This window comes from Zeus faber (assembly GCF_960531495.2).
Source record: "Zeus faber genome assembly, chromosome: 4".
NCBI lineage: Eukaryota > Metazoa > Chordata > Actinopteri > Zeiformes > Zeidae > Zeus > Zeus faber.
Genome location: NC_137191.1, coordinates 3,552,615 through 3,568,360, shown reverse-complemented (window position 1 = coordinate 3,568,360; position 15,746 = coordinate 3,552,615). Strand labels below are relative to the sequence as shown.

Here is a 15,746-nt window from a genome sequence, read left to right as displayed (position 1 = left end):
GAGGCGGCATTCGGGTCAAAATGAGGACACAACCTTACCGTCCACCTCTGCCAAGCATCCTTCTTGCCAACATTCGGTCTCTGGCTAACAAGACGGATGAACTTCGAGCGAGGATTAAATTCCAACGGGACACGTGAAACTTGCGTCCTCTGGCTGACGGAGACCAGGCTGAACCTGCTGGTGCCGGATGAGGCCATTCGTCCAGCCGAGTCCTTCTTAGTGTTCCGGGGCGACAGATCGGGGGAGTCGGGAAATCCAAAGGTGGAGGCGTATGCCTCATGGTAAACAACCACTGGTGTAACCCCAACAACACCAAGACTCTCTCCTGCTCGCCGAACCTGGAACAGCTGACCATCTGACGTCGACTGGGGCATTGTTCCAATCAAGTTCAAGTGGCGTCAGCGAGTTTACAGTCGTAGCGGTGGGCTTCGTTGCTACGTAGCATCGTTCCACGGTGAAAGTTCGGATATTTCAAACCAGAAGCCGGTGGGTCAATAAATCCCTCTGCTGCACTCTGATTGCTCTCACGGCCGCTTACAACGACGGTCTCGTATCCGGAAATATGGACAGTTATAAAGCGGCATCATACAATCTGCGGAGGGCGCTGAAGGACGCTAAACGGACATACAGAGAGACTTGGACGTTGCACCTTGGACCTGTTACAGTTCGCATACAAGGAGAACAGATCCACGGATGACGCGGTTTCCCAGGTACTGCACACCACGCTCACGCACCTGGATGGCCGGAAGGGGCCTATGTGAGATTGCTGTTCATCGATTATAGTTCAGCTTTCAATCCCATAGTCCCCACCAGACTGACTGTCAAGCTGAAGGAGCTCAGACTGAATACGCCGCTGTGTGCCTGGATCCTGGACTTCCTCTCAGCCCAGCCCCAGGTGGTGAGGGTGGGGAAGCACATGTCCAGCTCCCTCACCCTGAATACAGGATCCCCCCAGGGTTGCGTCCTCAGCCCCCTACTGTACTCCCTGTACACACATGACTGTGTGGCCCGGTCCAGCTCCAACACCATCATCAAGTTTACTGACGACACCGTTGTCGTGAGCCTTCTCACCGACGGCAATGAGAAGGCTTACCGCGAGGAGGTGCCTGACTGGTCACTCTTGTGCCAGGACAACAGCCTCCACCTGAACGTCAGCAAAACTAAGGAGCTGATTGTGGACTTTAGGCGTGGATTACAACCGAGAAGGCACGCGCCCTTGGTGATTAATGGGACTTGTGTTGACAGGGTGAGCAGCTTCAAGTACCTTGGAGTCCACATCACAAAGGATTTAACATAGACATTACAAACAGACACTCTGGTGAGAAAGGTGAGGCAGCGTCTTTACCACCTCAGGCAGCTGAAGAAATTCCGGGTCTCGTGAGGATCCTCAAGTCCTTCTACTCTGGAGCAGTGGAGAGCATCCTGACAGGCAACATCACTGCCTGGTTTGGGAGTTGTACTGTTCAGGACAGGCGAGCCCTGCAGAGGGTGGTGCGCTCAGCTGAACATACCACTGGAACTACCCTCCCCTCCCTGCAGGACATATATACCAGGAGGTGGAGTAGCAGAGCCCGCCGGATCATGAAGGATCCTTACCACCCCAATAACGGACTGTTCCAGCTGCTGCGGTCAGGCAAGCGCCTCCGCAGTCACACAGTGAGAACAGAGAGACTGAGACGCAGTTTCTTCCCGCAAGCCATAAGAACTGTCAATGCTGACCTCACCAGGGGTCCTCACTGAGCCACACACAGACTCCACTACCTTACAGTACTGTATGTAGCATACTGTACCGCATACTGTGTCATTGTTCTGGGTTGTTCGGTGTTACCCTATTGCTGCGCCGTACTGTTGTATACTGTGCTGTATATCTCACAAACACTACCTCACTTTATTCACATGCCACTTTAATGCACATATCTGTATATACATAAATAGCCTATATTATATACATAAGCCTGTCCCCTTTATCTAATTTGTACCCCTACCCTGCATTACCCTTGAGTTCTTATTTTATTTTATTCCATATATTTTATTCTATAGTATTTGACTTACTGCATTACGTTTTAGGAATCAGTTAGTTAGTCAAGTAGAAATTCTTAGGTAGCTATTGTGTTCGATCGCAAACATATTGTGTGTAATCACCGGGTGCGTTGCATTGACATTTCACTGCATATATGTATGAAAGTATGTATATGTATGTGACGAATAAACCTCTTGAATCACCGGCCAGTTTATTAGGTACACCTTGCTAGTACATATTGACATGATAGCATCACTTAGTTGCTGCGGATTTGAGCTTTGTGACATGGTGTATTATCCTGCTGGAAGTAGCCATCAGAAGATCGGTACACTATGGTCATAAAGGGCTGGACATGGTCAGCAACAATACTCAGGTATGCTGTGGTATTTAAATGAGGCTCAATTAATACTAAGAGGCCCAAAGTGTGCCAAGAAAATATCCCCCACACCATTACACCACCACCACCAGCCTGAACCGTTGATACAAGGCAGATGGATCCATGCTTTCATGTTGTTTACGCCAAATTCTGACCCCTCCCTGAAATCTCATCAGACCAGGAATGTTTTTCTAATCTTCTATTGTTCATTTTGGTGGGCCTGTTTGAATTCTAGCCTCAGTTTCCTGTTTTTAGCTGTCAGGAGTGGCACCTGGTGTGGTCTTCTGCTGCTGTAGCCCATCTGCTGGTGTTCTGCATACCTTGGTTGTAACCAGTGTTTATTTGAGTTACTGTTGCCCTTCTATCGTCTCGAACCAGTCTGCCCATTCTCCTCTGACAGATGACATCAACAAGGCGTCTGCCGCTCACTGGATATTTTCTCTTTTTCGGACCAGTCTCTGTAAACCCTAGAGATGGTTGTGCGTGAATCCCAGTAGGTCAGCAGTTTCTGAACTCGATCGGCTCAACCGCAGCCACAGAAGACCCAACACCCCTAGGTTATGCTCCCCGAGGAGCATAACCCAGCCCCGGACCGCACAAGGAGACCCTGCACCCCTGGGGCTCACACATAACCCACTCCCACGTGCAGGCACAAGACGCAGGCGCAGAATCCACACCACGGACGGCAGTCATGGACCACAGGCCCGGAGCCAGGTCCCGCGTGGACAGACCAACACCCCGCCCGAACAGCCCTCCCCGCACAGGAGGCCCGCCCAACCCCACACCACACCCGGTCAGACGCCCCATCCACATAGCTGAGTATGCTCAGCACAGGGCACGTGGATGTCAGCCCACCGCCGACGCCCTCAGGCCACCAGATATGGGGGCACCCGCTGCAGAAAAGCCACGCAGCGTGAGCAGAGGCCAACAGCCGCCCCCTGCACCCCAACCCACACCCACGACAGCAAGCGGCCTCCTCGGGGCCCTGGAAGGCACCCGGCGATGCTCTCCACAGCCCCGCAGGGTAGCAGCATGCCAGAAACCACCTGGCACCAGGCACAAACTGCCACCCTGGAAAACCCCAGTGCTCAATGTGTGCTGTTGGCAATTGCAGTTTAAATTGCGGGACTCCCAACCCACAGCCTGGCCCCCCATGGAGTGTCCCATGCACCGAGAGCGCCAGAGAATATGTACCCAAGCAGCCCGGAGCGACAACAGGAGGCCCCCCGCCCCCCCACAAGGAGACACCATGGAGAGCTTGTGGAGCCCGTACTGAGCACACCCGGCGAGGCTCGGGTCACAGGACCAGACGGAACAGCAAACCAGCACCTGGCACGATGTGATCTTAGTGACGTTGGTCCAGAATGTTTAGATAGGTGGGCAGAGCCAGATGGCATGAAAAGTTGTCATCTTTGGTATTAAGGGAACAATGAGAGAAAATATCTTTATACACAAAACCCATTTTGAACATTTTGTGTTGGGTGATATAGTGGGGCAAAAAAGTATTTAGTCAGCCACCAATTGTGCTAGTTCTCCCACTTAAAAAGATGAGAGAGGCCTGTAATTTTCATCATAGGTACACTTTGACTATAAGAGACAGAATGGGGGGAAAGTATCCAGGAAATCACATTGTAGGATTTTTAATGAACTAATTGGTAAATTCCTCGGGAAAATAAGTATTTGGTCACCTACAAACAAGCAAGATTTCTGGCTTTCACAGACCTGTAACTTTTCCTTTAAGAGGCTCCTCTGTCCTCCACTCGTTACCTGTATTAATGGCACCTGTTTGAACTCATCAGTATAAAAGACACCTGTCCACAACCTCAAACAGTCACACTCCAAACTCCACTATGGCCAAGACCAAAGAGCTGTCAAAGGACAGCAGAAACAAAATTGTAGACCTGCACCAGGCTGGGAAGACTGAATCTGCAATAGGTAAGCAGCTTGTTGTGAAGAAATCAACTGTGGGAGCAATTATTAGAAAATGGAAGACATACAAGACCACTGATAATCTCCCTCAATCTGGGGCTCCACGCAAGATCTCACCCCTTGGGGTCAAAATGATCACAAGAACGGTGAGCAAACATCCCAGAACCACACGGGGGGACCTAGTGAATGACCTCCAGAGAGCTGGGACCAAAGTAACAAAGACTACCATTAGTAACACACTACGCCGCCAGGGACTCAAATCCTGCAGTGCCAGACGTGTCCCCCTGCTTAAGCCAGTACTTTTCCAGGCCCATCTGAAGTTTGCTAGAGAGCATTTGGATGATCCAGAAGAGGATTGGGAGAATGTCAGATGAAACCAAAATATAACTTTTTGGTAAAAACTTGTCGTGTTTGGAGGAGAAAGAAAGCTGAGTTGCATCCAAAGAACACCATACCTACTGTGAAGCATGGGGATGGAAACATCATGCTTTGGGGCTGTGTTTCTGCAAAGGGACCAGGACGACTGATCCGTGTAAAGGAAAGAATGAATGGGGCCATGTATCGTCAGATTTTGAGTGAAAACCTCCTTCCATCAGCAAGGGCATTGAAGATGAAACGTGGCTGGGTCTTTCAGCATGACAATGATCCCAAACACAATGCCCGGGCAACGAAGGAGTGGCTTCGTAAGAAGCATTTCAAGGTCCTGGAGTGGCCTAGCCAGTCTCCAGTTCTCAACCCCGTAGAAAATCTTTGGAGGGAGTTGAAAGTCCGTGTGGCCCAGCGACAGCCCCAAAACATCACTGCTCTAGAGGAGATCTGCATGGAGGAATGGGCCAAAATACCAGCAACAGTGTGTGAAAACCTTGTGAAGACTTACAGAAAACGTTTGACCTCTGTCATTGCAAACAAAGGGTATATAACAAAGTATTGAGATGAACTTTTGTTATTGACCAAATACTTATTTTCAACCATAATTTGCAAAGAAATTCTTTAAAAATCAGACAATGTGATTTTCTGGATTTTTTTTTTTTCTTTCTCATTTTGTCTCTCATAGTTGAGGTATGCCTATGATGAAAATAACAGGCCTCTCTCATCTTTTTAAGTGGGAGAACTTGCACAATTGGTGGCTGACTAAATACTTTTTTGCCCCACTGTATGGGTTTGGTGCAAAATCTTATATTGGCGTTTTTATATTGAGTTGCATTTGGGAATTGCGGGTCATAGAAAGGTGTCTCTTTCCCATTCCATGGTAGTTAACCTTAAAGTGTCTAACATTTATCCCATTGGACTGCATTTAAGCAGAGTAAGAAGCTGCAACAGAATGGTAAGTTTCTCCAAAGCAAAGCGTTCACTGAAGTTGTGGGAAGAACCATTATACAGTAAATCACTGTATAACTAACATGACCTTCAGTTGAAAACTGGAGAAGCTATCATTTTAAGAGTGTACATATTTGATATCACCTCAAAGTCTTTTTTGCTGCCTCCCATCTCTAGGTTCCAGCAATGGCAGAGAGGATTTTAGCGTTGGAAACACAATTGGAAAAACTTCTTCCTGTACTAGATAGGTTTACTGCCTTAGAGACACGCCTTGAAGACCTGGAGGCCCGGGGAGATGTTCCAACGGTATATTTTGGCAAGATATTTCTCTTACTATATGTTGCTGCATCTTTCCCATTCGTTTAAAAACAAACTGGATTTAATTGTTTCCATGCAAATCGCAAACTAGTAGGAATTTCATGTTTCCTGTGGAAATATTTGGATGGTTGGCAGAATGGGGAACACAGACATTATAAACATCATATTAGTGCTTCATAAAATGAACAATCTTCAGGATATGGAAATTTCCCCAAATAAATCTCTTAACATCTAATACAACATTTGATCTTGAATTAAATACGAGAACAAGAAGCATATGTCACTTTCTGAAAGATTAACTTTGCTAGCTGTCTTTTTCTCATTTAAGGGTTCCAATATATATATTTGTGTGTGTGTGTGTGTGTGTGTGTGTAAAGATAAATATGCCCTGTACCTGTATAGGGATGGGCTGCATGCTGACATGAAAGTCCATGAAAAGCTGCAGGGGGAATTAACTAGCTCCTGTCAAAAATGAACGAAAGAATAATTTTGAATGAATCATTCTCAAACAGGAAATCTACTTGGTCTTGCAGTGGTACATACCACTTAAATCGAACCTCCCACTCGAGAGTCTCTCCCACCTATTCCCTCTGCTCTAGCACAAGCCAAGCACAAACTGTACAAACGGCCAAAGATGCCATAAATATTTCAACCTTAATTCGCTCTATCTGTATGTGGTAAATGGAGTGTATTTTTAAATAACTTTTCTAGTCATAAGACTCAAAGCGCTTTCCAATTCACGCCTCACATTCACCCATTCACACACACATGCATTCACAACACTGTAATGACTTTGCTTGGTTCATAATGAACTGAAATTGATTCAAGATGTTTATTTGTCATGTACATAGAAGTCTACATATATGTAGTGAAATGACATTGCAACGCACCAGGAGATTATGCACAATAAGTACTAACTGGTCAATAACTTGCACAATAACTAACTAATTAACAAACTAACTTAACAAACTGATTCCTCAAACACAATTCAATTAGTAAATAGAATAAAATAAGAGTAAAAGGAAAAGGGTCATATACAAAGTAGGACTACAAAATAGAAATAAAAGGAATAGACTATTATGGTATATACAGATATGTGCAGTAAAGTGACATTTGAATTAAGTGAGGTATTGTGTGTGGAAATATACAGTGCAGTATATAAACAGTACTGCACAGCAATACGGTACCACCCAACAGAACAGCAATACAGCACAGCATGCTATAACCCAGTACATTGATACAGTATGCAACATGCAGTACAGTAAGTCAGTGGGGCCTATATCTGTGTCTCAGTGGTGGCCAGCATTGACAGTCCTTATGGCTTGCGGGAAGAAACTCTTGTCTCAGTTCTCTGTTCTCACTGTGTGACTGCGGAGGCGCTTGCCGGACCGTAGCAGCTGGAACAGTCTGTTGGGGTGGTGAGGATCCTTCATGATCCTGTGAGCTCTGCTACTACACATCCTGGTGTCTAAGTGCTGTAGGGAGGGGAGGATAGTTCCAGTGGGACATTCGGCTGAGCCTGAGCAGTACAGTTCCCAAACTAGGCAGTGATGTTGCCTGTCAGGATGCTCTGAGTCCTCTGATGTGGAATCACCCCGTCGATAGAAGTCCCATTTATCATCAACAGTGTGTGCGTCCTCAGTTATAATCCTCTCATTAAGTCCACAATCAGCTTCTTAGTTTTGCTGACGTTCAGAAAGAGGCTGTTGTTCTCGCACCAGAGTGACAGGCCAGCCACCTCCTAACGGTAGGCCTTCTCTTCATCGTCGGTGATCAGGCCACTACGATGGTGTCGTCATCAAATTCAATGATGATTTTGGAGCTGGACCTGGCCACCCAGTGATGTGTGTACAGGGAGTACAGTAGGGGGCTGAGGACAGAGCGGAGTATTCAGTCCTAGATTGACAGCCAGTCTGGTGGGGACAATGGTGTTGAAAGCTGAACTGTAGTCAATAAACCGTAATCTTGCCTAGCCCCCCTTCCGGCCATCCAGGTGCGTGAGCGTGGTGTGCAGTACCTGGGAGACCGCGTAGTTCGTGGATCTGTTCGGCCGGTATGCAAACTGGAGTGCGGTTGAGGGAGGCGCAGATGTAATCCTTAATCAGCCTCTCAAAGCACTTCATGACCACCGAGGTGAGGGCCACTGGATGGTAGTCATTAAAGCAAGCTGGAGAGCCGTTCTTCATCACAGGATGAAGAACGGATGATGGTGGACCTCTTGAAGCAGGACGGGACCACCAACGGCTGGGGAGGCATTGAATATCCTAGTGAGCACAGGGTCTTCAGTACTCGCCCCGATATGCCATCTGGGCGAGTACTGAGCTGAGCTTTGCTGGTGTTAACATGCATCAGAGCTCTCCTGACGTCATGCACAGACACTGAGAGTGCGCACTCATCCCCAGCGGTGTAACTCAAATTAGCCGGCGAGCTAGCGGTGTTGTTGCCAGCCTCAAACAGTGCATAAAAGAAGTTCAGTTCGTTGGCTGGGGAGGCGTCGACACTGCTGCTCTTGGAGTTAGTATTAGTTTGCAGCCCCTGCCACAAGTGTCTAGTGTCTCGTTGCTCCATCTGTATCTCCACTGTCTCTGTATGTCCATTTTCCGTCCTTTAACTGCCCTCCGCAGTTTATAGGACGCCGCTTTATAATTGTCCATGTTGCCAGATACAAGACCGTTGTTGCAAGCGGCCGCGTGAGCATTCAGAGCACCACGGATGGATTTATCGACCCACGGTTTCTGGTGAGGAAATATCTGTAAGAACGATGTTGTCCGCTATTGTGGCTATGAAACGCATAGCAACGTCCATAAACCTTCTGTCACTGGAACTTGATTGGAACATGTCCCAGTCGACGTCACTCAGAGCATCCTGTAGCGTGACCTCTGATTGGTCCGACCACCGCTTAACGTCCCTCATCACTACCATTCCACCTACGATGCTAGGCTTGTAAACAAAAGGTAACGAGATGGCTGCATGGTTTGATTTCCCGGAAGCAGGGACTGAGTTGGTCTTGTATCCGTTCTTGTACTGTGTGTAGTGGTGGTCCAAGGTTATTTTTCCCCTAGTGGCACACTTGATGTGTTGATGGAAATTGGGCAGAACTTTTTTAAGGTTTGCCCTCTTTAAGTCCCCAGCAACCACCACAGCAGCGTCAGGATGTTTGTTTTGAACACATCATATAGGCCCGGTAGTGCTGTATCAGTGTCTGCTCGAAATGGACAATTCCCTCGCGTACTGCGTTCTACGTACGCTCATATGTAGTGATCCTGACTTGACTCAACACCGCAAACAAATCCCTGATTAAATTGATAACTCAATGTAATGAATCCCACTCAACAACCCACAGGACTCAACCTTAAGACTGAATCCCTCATTTTACTGATGAATCGAGAATCCAGGAGTGAACATGGCATTGGTACCTAATGCTTGACAACTTCTGTAATTAGGAGTTCCTGCTCCATCTTTCAGTTTGTTCAGTAGTAAGGCTACTTTATTTTGCTTATCGATTAAACTATGTTCCCATATTAGTATATTCAGGCTTTGAACTTGGCAGGTATGCCCTGGTTAGTCGGCAGCTTTCAGGATTCAGCAACCCTTCGGCGGAGGCTTTTCTATGATCAAGGACTGAGAACCATGAACTGGTTTGGTGAAATCTGGTGATTCCAGCATGTCCTGAATGCAAAGTGTAGCATGTTTGTCTGGGACTGATCTGCCGTTTAACTCTATGTACTCAAAGGACATACAAAGACTTCATCCTTCTGCTTTACTCACAGCACAGGAGAAGAGCGTGGGGACCTAGAAGGTTTGACCTGGATATACTCCTTCAACTCTGCATGGTTAAAATGTCTAAATGTTATTTCCTTGAAGATGTACAAGGACTAGTTCCAGGCTCTGAAGGTGCTCTGTGAAAGAAGAGAATATCAAAATGTCATCTAGATACATTAGCAGGGACTGGAATCTCTGGTCCCCAATGATAACACTCATCAACCTCTGCTAGGTTCATTACATAGCCCAAAGGGCATGCAATTTATCTCAAATAATCCAAACTGTGTGTAGAATTAAGTCTTTGCTTTGTCTTTCCCAGCTACTGGTACCTGGTTAAAATTGCCTACAAGATGTGGGAAGTGGGTAGACATTGTTCCTTGTCTTTGCCTTCAGGGGGCGGCACTCTGCAGAAGCATATATTATATTTTTCCATCCCTCATCACCACCACTATGGAGAATTATTTATGGCTACAGTTAGGTTTGGCAATGCCTCTCTCTACCAACTCCTAAATATTTTCATAAATGGCTTTTACTAGCTCGTACTACCATCGATAGTCGTCTAAAGCAGAGGTTCCTAACCACCGGGCCGCTGGGCATTTGTCACCGGGCCATGAGAAGGCATGCGGGAATTTTTTCAGAAGCGGTGTAATGACTGCGTATTAGTGGCAAAATCTGCGGTCATAATTAGATACATGCAGGCAAATGTAGAGACACACAAGCATATTTTTTTGTGAGTGCTTTCACACGCAGAATTTCTCTGTGTGAGCAATTTTTTAGCCTGCGAGCAGAATATGACGGCATATTAGTGCCGTCAGCTCCCCAGCTCAATCAGTGTTTTGGGGTTTTTTTATGCAAACAAAGCAATGCAAATAAAAATGGTGTGTTTTTATTGTACATGTGTTTAATTTACTCAGTTTCCTAGCTGAATGAAACAAAAAGAGCCCAGTTTGTAACGGGGAGACTTCGTCACTCTCTTAGCCCCCCGGTCCTTGAACATTTTGTGCACTGGGGTCCAATCCGAATAATAAAGGTTGGGAAGCCCTGATCTGAATCATTGTCTATCAGGGGCATTTAGTAGAGCTGTTTAATGTTCCACCAATGTGGTCCAGCCTAGATCTTTCTCCCTTTAATCCATCTCTCTTCATCTGGTGAAAGGTTTGGCCAGGTAAACAATGAGAATTCTGAGCTTTGGCTGGTTGCACCAATGGATTGTACCAGTCCTTGCCTTCCCTGATCACTGTTCTCAGTGAAGACCGATTATGCCATGGTCTTTAGTTCTACAACATCTAGCTTAGCTAAGGGAGTGTGTGACTGAAGCGAGAAGCCGTAATCAGTAACACTTCCTGAACCAATCCTCACACTGGGATGCAAAATATTTAACAAATATTTATTATGTGATTGTGCATACCTAAAATCCTGTGTCAGCCAAGCATGGAACCTTCACAGGTCCCATGCTCACATCAACTGTGGAACACTAATCAATGAGCCAAGATACATTATCTGGGATAACATCACTTGAGCCTGACTAACCCCTTTCTGGTGGCTGGCTCTCTACACCAGCTCTAGTTTTCCAACCACTCTCACCAAGGCCCTGGCCCCCAGGGGCCTCTTGTGTCTACTCTGCAGAACCTTGCAGTATGCGCAGATGGGCTTTGCCTGGTTCCAGCCCCTAAATAGCCAGTCCTGCCCACTTTTTTTACATTTGTCTGGGATTCAGGGTCTGGTGTCTGTAGTTTCAGGTTTACTTGACACAACCATAATTCTCATCGTACCAATGACTATTCTTGTAGGTGGGACTTGAAATTGTGAATACTCATGGAATTAAGCTGTGCCAACAACAGAAAGCAAAATTGTAGCGAAAAGCTTGGATTCTGTTATTAAAGTTGTTTTGAAAAGAAACTACCAGAAATATTGGCTCTAAAATCTGAACAATTTTCTGCATTAAAAGCATTTCTTCAAGGGAGAGATGTTTTCGGTGTTCTCCCTATAGGGTTTGGAAAAAGTTGAATCTATCAGTCCAAATGTTAATTTATCAATAAGTCCAAGATCTTACCAGAGATCTTGTTTGGACATGGGTCTGACCTCTAGACACCTATACTTAAGCCAGTTTACCAATAAATTTAGACACTGTCTCTCTGGCATCATATACAGTACGTAGTGGGCATAAGTCATCCGCTAGGGATGGTGTGGTTGAAGGCTATCCTGACACTGTTCCCTGAACGATTCATTATTCTTCTTCTTTTTCTCTCTGCTGCTCCCGTTAGGGGTCGCCACAGCGGATCATCTGCCTCCAATACCTTCTGTTCTGCGCATCCTCCTCCCTTGCACCAACCGCCTGCATGTCCTCCCTCACCACATCCAAAAACCTTCTCTTTGCCTTTCCTCTTTTGCTCTGGCCTGGCAGCTCCATCCTCAGCATCCTTCTCCCAATGTAACTCTCATCTCCCCTACACACATATCCAAACTGTCTAAATTACATTACATTACGTTTAGTCATTTAGCAGACGCTTTTATCCAAAGCGACTTACAACTAAATCTGGCCTCTCTCACTTTTCCACCAAACTGTCCAACCTGAGCTCTCCCTCTAATGTACTCATTCTTAATCCTGTCCATCCTTATCACTCCCAATGAAAATCTCAACATCCTCAACTCTGCCACCTCCAGTTCAGCCACCTTTCTTTTTGTCAGTGCCACCGCCTCAAAACCGTACAACATAGCTGATCTCACTACCATCCTGTAGACCTTACCCTTCTCTCGCTGGAACCCTTCTGTCACAGATCACTCCAGACACTCTTCTCCACCCACTCCACCCTGCCTGTACTCTCTTCTTCACCTCTCTCCCACACTCTCCGCTGCTTTGGATGGTCGACCCCAAGTACTTGAACTCATCCGCCTTCTCCACCTCCACTTCTTGCATTCTCAGCTTTTTGCCACTCTCCCTCCCATTCAGGCACATGTATTCTGTCTTTCTCCTGCTGACTTTCATTACTCTTCTCTATAATGCATGCCTCCACATGCATGCCTCCAGGCTCTCCTCAACCTGCTCCCTACTCTCGCTATAGATCACAATGTCATCCGCGAACATCATAGTCAACGGAGACTCCTGCCTAATTTCATCTGTTAACCTGCCCATCACCATTGCAAACAAGAAAGGGCTCAGAGCTGATCCTTGATGCAATCCCACCTCCACTTTTAATGCCTTCGTCTTGCCTACTGCAGACCTTACTACTGTCTGCCTGCCCTCATACATATCCTGTACCACTCTTACTCTTACTCCGACTTCCTCATGCAATACCACACTTCCTCTCTCGGCACCCTATCATATGCTTTCCTAAATCCACAAAGACGCAGTGCAACTCCCTCTGGCCTTCCCTGTACTTTTCCATCAGCATTCTTAAAGCAAACATTGCATCTGTAGTACTCTTTCCTGGCATGAAACTCTACTGCTGATCCCCACCTCTCCTCTTAACCTAGCCTCCACTACCCTTCCCCATAGCTTCATGCTGTGGCTGATCAACTTTATTCCCCCATAGTTACTACAGCTCTGTACGTCTCCCTTATTCTTGAAGATGGGTACCAGTACACTTCTTCTCCACTCCTCCGGCATCCTCTCCCTTTCCAGGATGGTGTAAACAGTCTCGTTAGGAACACCACTGCCATCTCACCTAAACATTTCAATGCTTCCCCAGGTATCTCATCTTGTCATCTTGGCCAACTGCCTTTTCACTGTTCATCATCTTTAATGCTGTTCTCACCTCATCCTTGCTAATTTGCTGCACTTCTTCATCCACTATCCCCACATCATCCACTCTTCTCTCCCTCCCCCCTCCCCCTTTCTTCATTCATCAACTCCTCAAAGTACTCCTTCCACCTTCTCAACACACTCTCCTCACTAGTCAGCACATGCCCATCATTATCCTTCATCACCCTAACATCCTTCCCAGCTTGGTCCCTTTGTCTTGCCAATCGGTACAAGTCCTTTTCTCCTTCCTTACTGTCCAACCTCTCATACAACTCGTCGTATGCCTTTTCCTTTGCCTTTGCCACTCCTCTCTTCGCTTTGCACCACATCAGCTTGTACTCCTGTCTACTTTCTTCATCTCGCTGACTATCCCATTTCTTCTTCGCCAACCTTTTGTGCTCTATGCTCTCCTGTACTTCCTCTTCCTAGCCTCCAGAGTCATCCTACAGACCACCATCCGATGCCACCTAGCAACACACTCCCCTACCACCACTTTGCAGTCACTAATCTCTTTCAGATTGCACCTCCTGCATAAGATGCAGTCTACCTGTGTGCACCTTCCTCCACTCTTGTATGTCACCCTGTGTTCCTCCCTCTTCTTGAAATACGTATTCACAACAGCCAATCCCATCCTTTTGGCGAAATCCACCACCATTTGGCCTTCCACATTCCTCTCCTTGACACCATACCTACCCATCACCTTCTCGTCACCTATGTCTCTGTGTCTATATTACATGTCTTTCCTTTCCTGTTAGAAACCCAGTTGACAATGCAACATTCACATACAGAAGTGAGGAACCTCTGAACTTAGAATAATACAGGCCATGGGTCTCCAAAGCAAGCAGGCGTAAAATAATGAGCTGACCTTAAAAAAGAAAAGAAATGCATGTGGGGGGGTCCTGGTGGCTCGATCCAGATAATCACACATACCATCTAGGCAAAACGTTCAGGCCTGCGCTCATTTGCTGCGTGTCTCTCCCTCCCCCTACACCCTATTTCCTGTCTCTCCACTGCTCTCTGTAATAAAACAAAAAAACTGCAAAAAAATTATATATATGTAAAGAAAATCCGGCCTGCGCTTATTTCCTGCGTGTCTCTCCCTCCCCCTACACCCTATTTCCTCTCTCTCCACTGCTCTCTGTAATAAAATGAAAAAACTGCCCAAAAATTATATATATATATATATATATATATATATATATATATATGTATGTATGTATGTAAAGAAAAAGTGGATTGGGACAATATGATCATGAACATTGGTGTGTTTTTTATTTTGTTTTCTCTTTCAGACTGATAGACCATTTGTGACTATATCAAGAGAGGACTGGGAGAATCTACTAAGCAGAGTTATACTATTGGACACTAAACTGGAACTCACCAGTCCAAAGGTAGAGTTGTATGTGGTGAAAAAATTTCGTTTCCAACTTTTTCTTTTGCTCCTATTGATACTGACGTGTTTTATTAGATGGTTTGGAGTGGATGACACAATGTGTGTTTTATTCATGTGAAGCAGTGTAGTGGCTAAAAGAGGAATCAACCACGCTACTCAAAAAATATTGTTTTTTCTTTAGTTGCACATTCTTTTTCTCGTGGGCGAAGTGGCGCGCAGACTACATGATTGGTCACAGACAAGGTGCACCCATTACACAATCCTGCATTTGGCGTAACCCTGATAACCCGCTTTGTCTCGCAAACCAACATGAGACTTGCCTAGTTTTTCGTGTGACTTTGCCAGTAAACAGTTGTTGTTAGTTGATGCGCGTTTGTTCAGTTGGGCCGACAAAACAAAGCAGATTCGAGATGCAGAATTTGAATAACTTACATACATAACATGCCATTCCATACAGTTAAACATTTCTAATAGATTACAACTCTCCCAGGCCTTTGGCGTTTTCTGATTGCCAATCTCTAAACTTGTCGCCACATATCTCAAACTGGATCTTGTACTGATAAAATCAAACAAATTTTAAAATATCGGAACATCTGGGGCGAATTAAGAAATGCCTCACAATACGTCGCTGACCTAGGCAGACTTGCAAAGCGTCAGTGACAGGTGCATGCAGCAATTAGGCTCAGATGAGGGTTTTTTTTTTCTGTAATATCCAAATCACAGCCAAAGTTGTCATCTGAGCATATTTAAAAGGAAGGATAGCGCATATATATATACACACACACACACACACACACACACACATACACACTACTCACAAAAAGTTAGGAATATTAGGCTTTCGGGTGAAATTTCAGGATGAACCTAAAATGCATTATAACCTTTACAG

At 45.9% G+C, this 15,746-nt stretch overlaps 1 protein-coding gene across 5 annotated transcripts in view; it reads left to right on the top strand.

Annotated features, from left to right (window-relative positions):
• cep44 (centrosomal protein 44) overlaps window positions 1–15,746 on the top strand; it is a 40,216-nt gene that overhangs the window by 19,216 nt on the left and 5,254 nt on the right. For 3 of the 5 annotated variants that reach the window (XM_079998606.1, XM_079998608.1, XM_079998607.1), the window contains 2 exons: window positions 5,820–5,948; window positions 14,757–14,855. In XM_079998606.1, coding sequence (XP_079854732.1) covers window positions 5,820–5,948; window positions 14,757–14,855 — 228 coding nt within the window. The remainder of the gene's footprint in view (window positions 1–5,819; window positions 5,949–14,756; window positions 14,856–15,746) is intronic. The other 2 variants (XM_079998610.1, XM_079998609.1) reach the window with 1 other exon arrangement.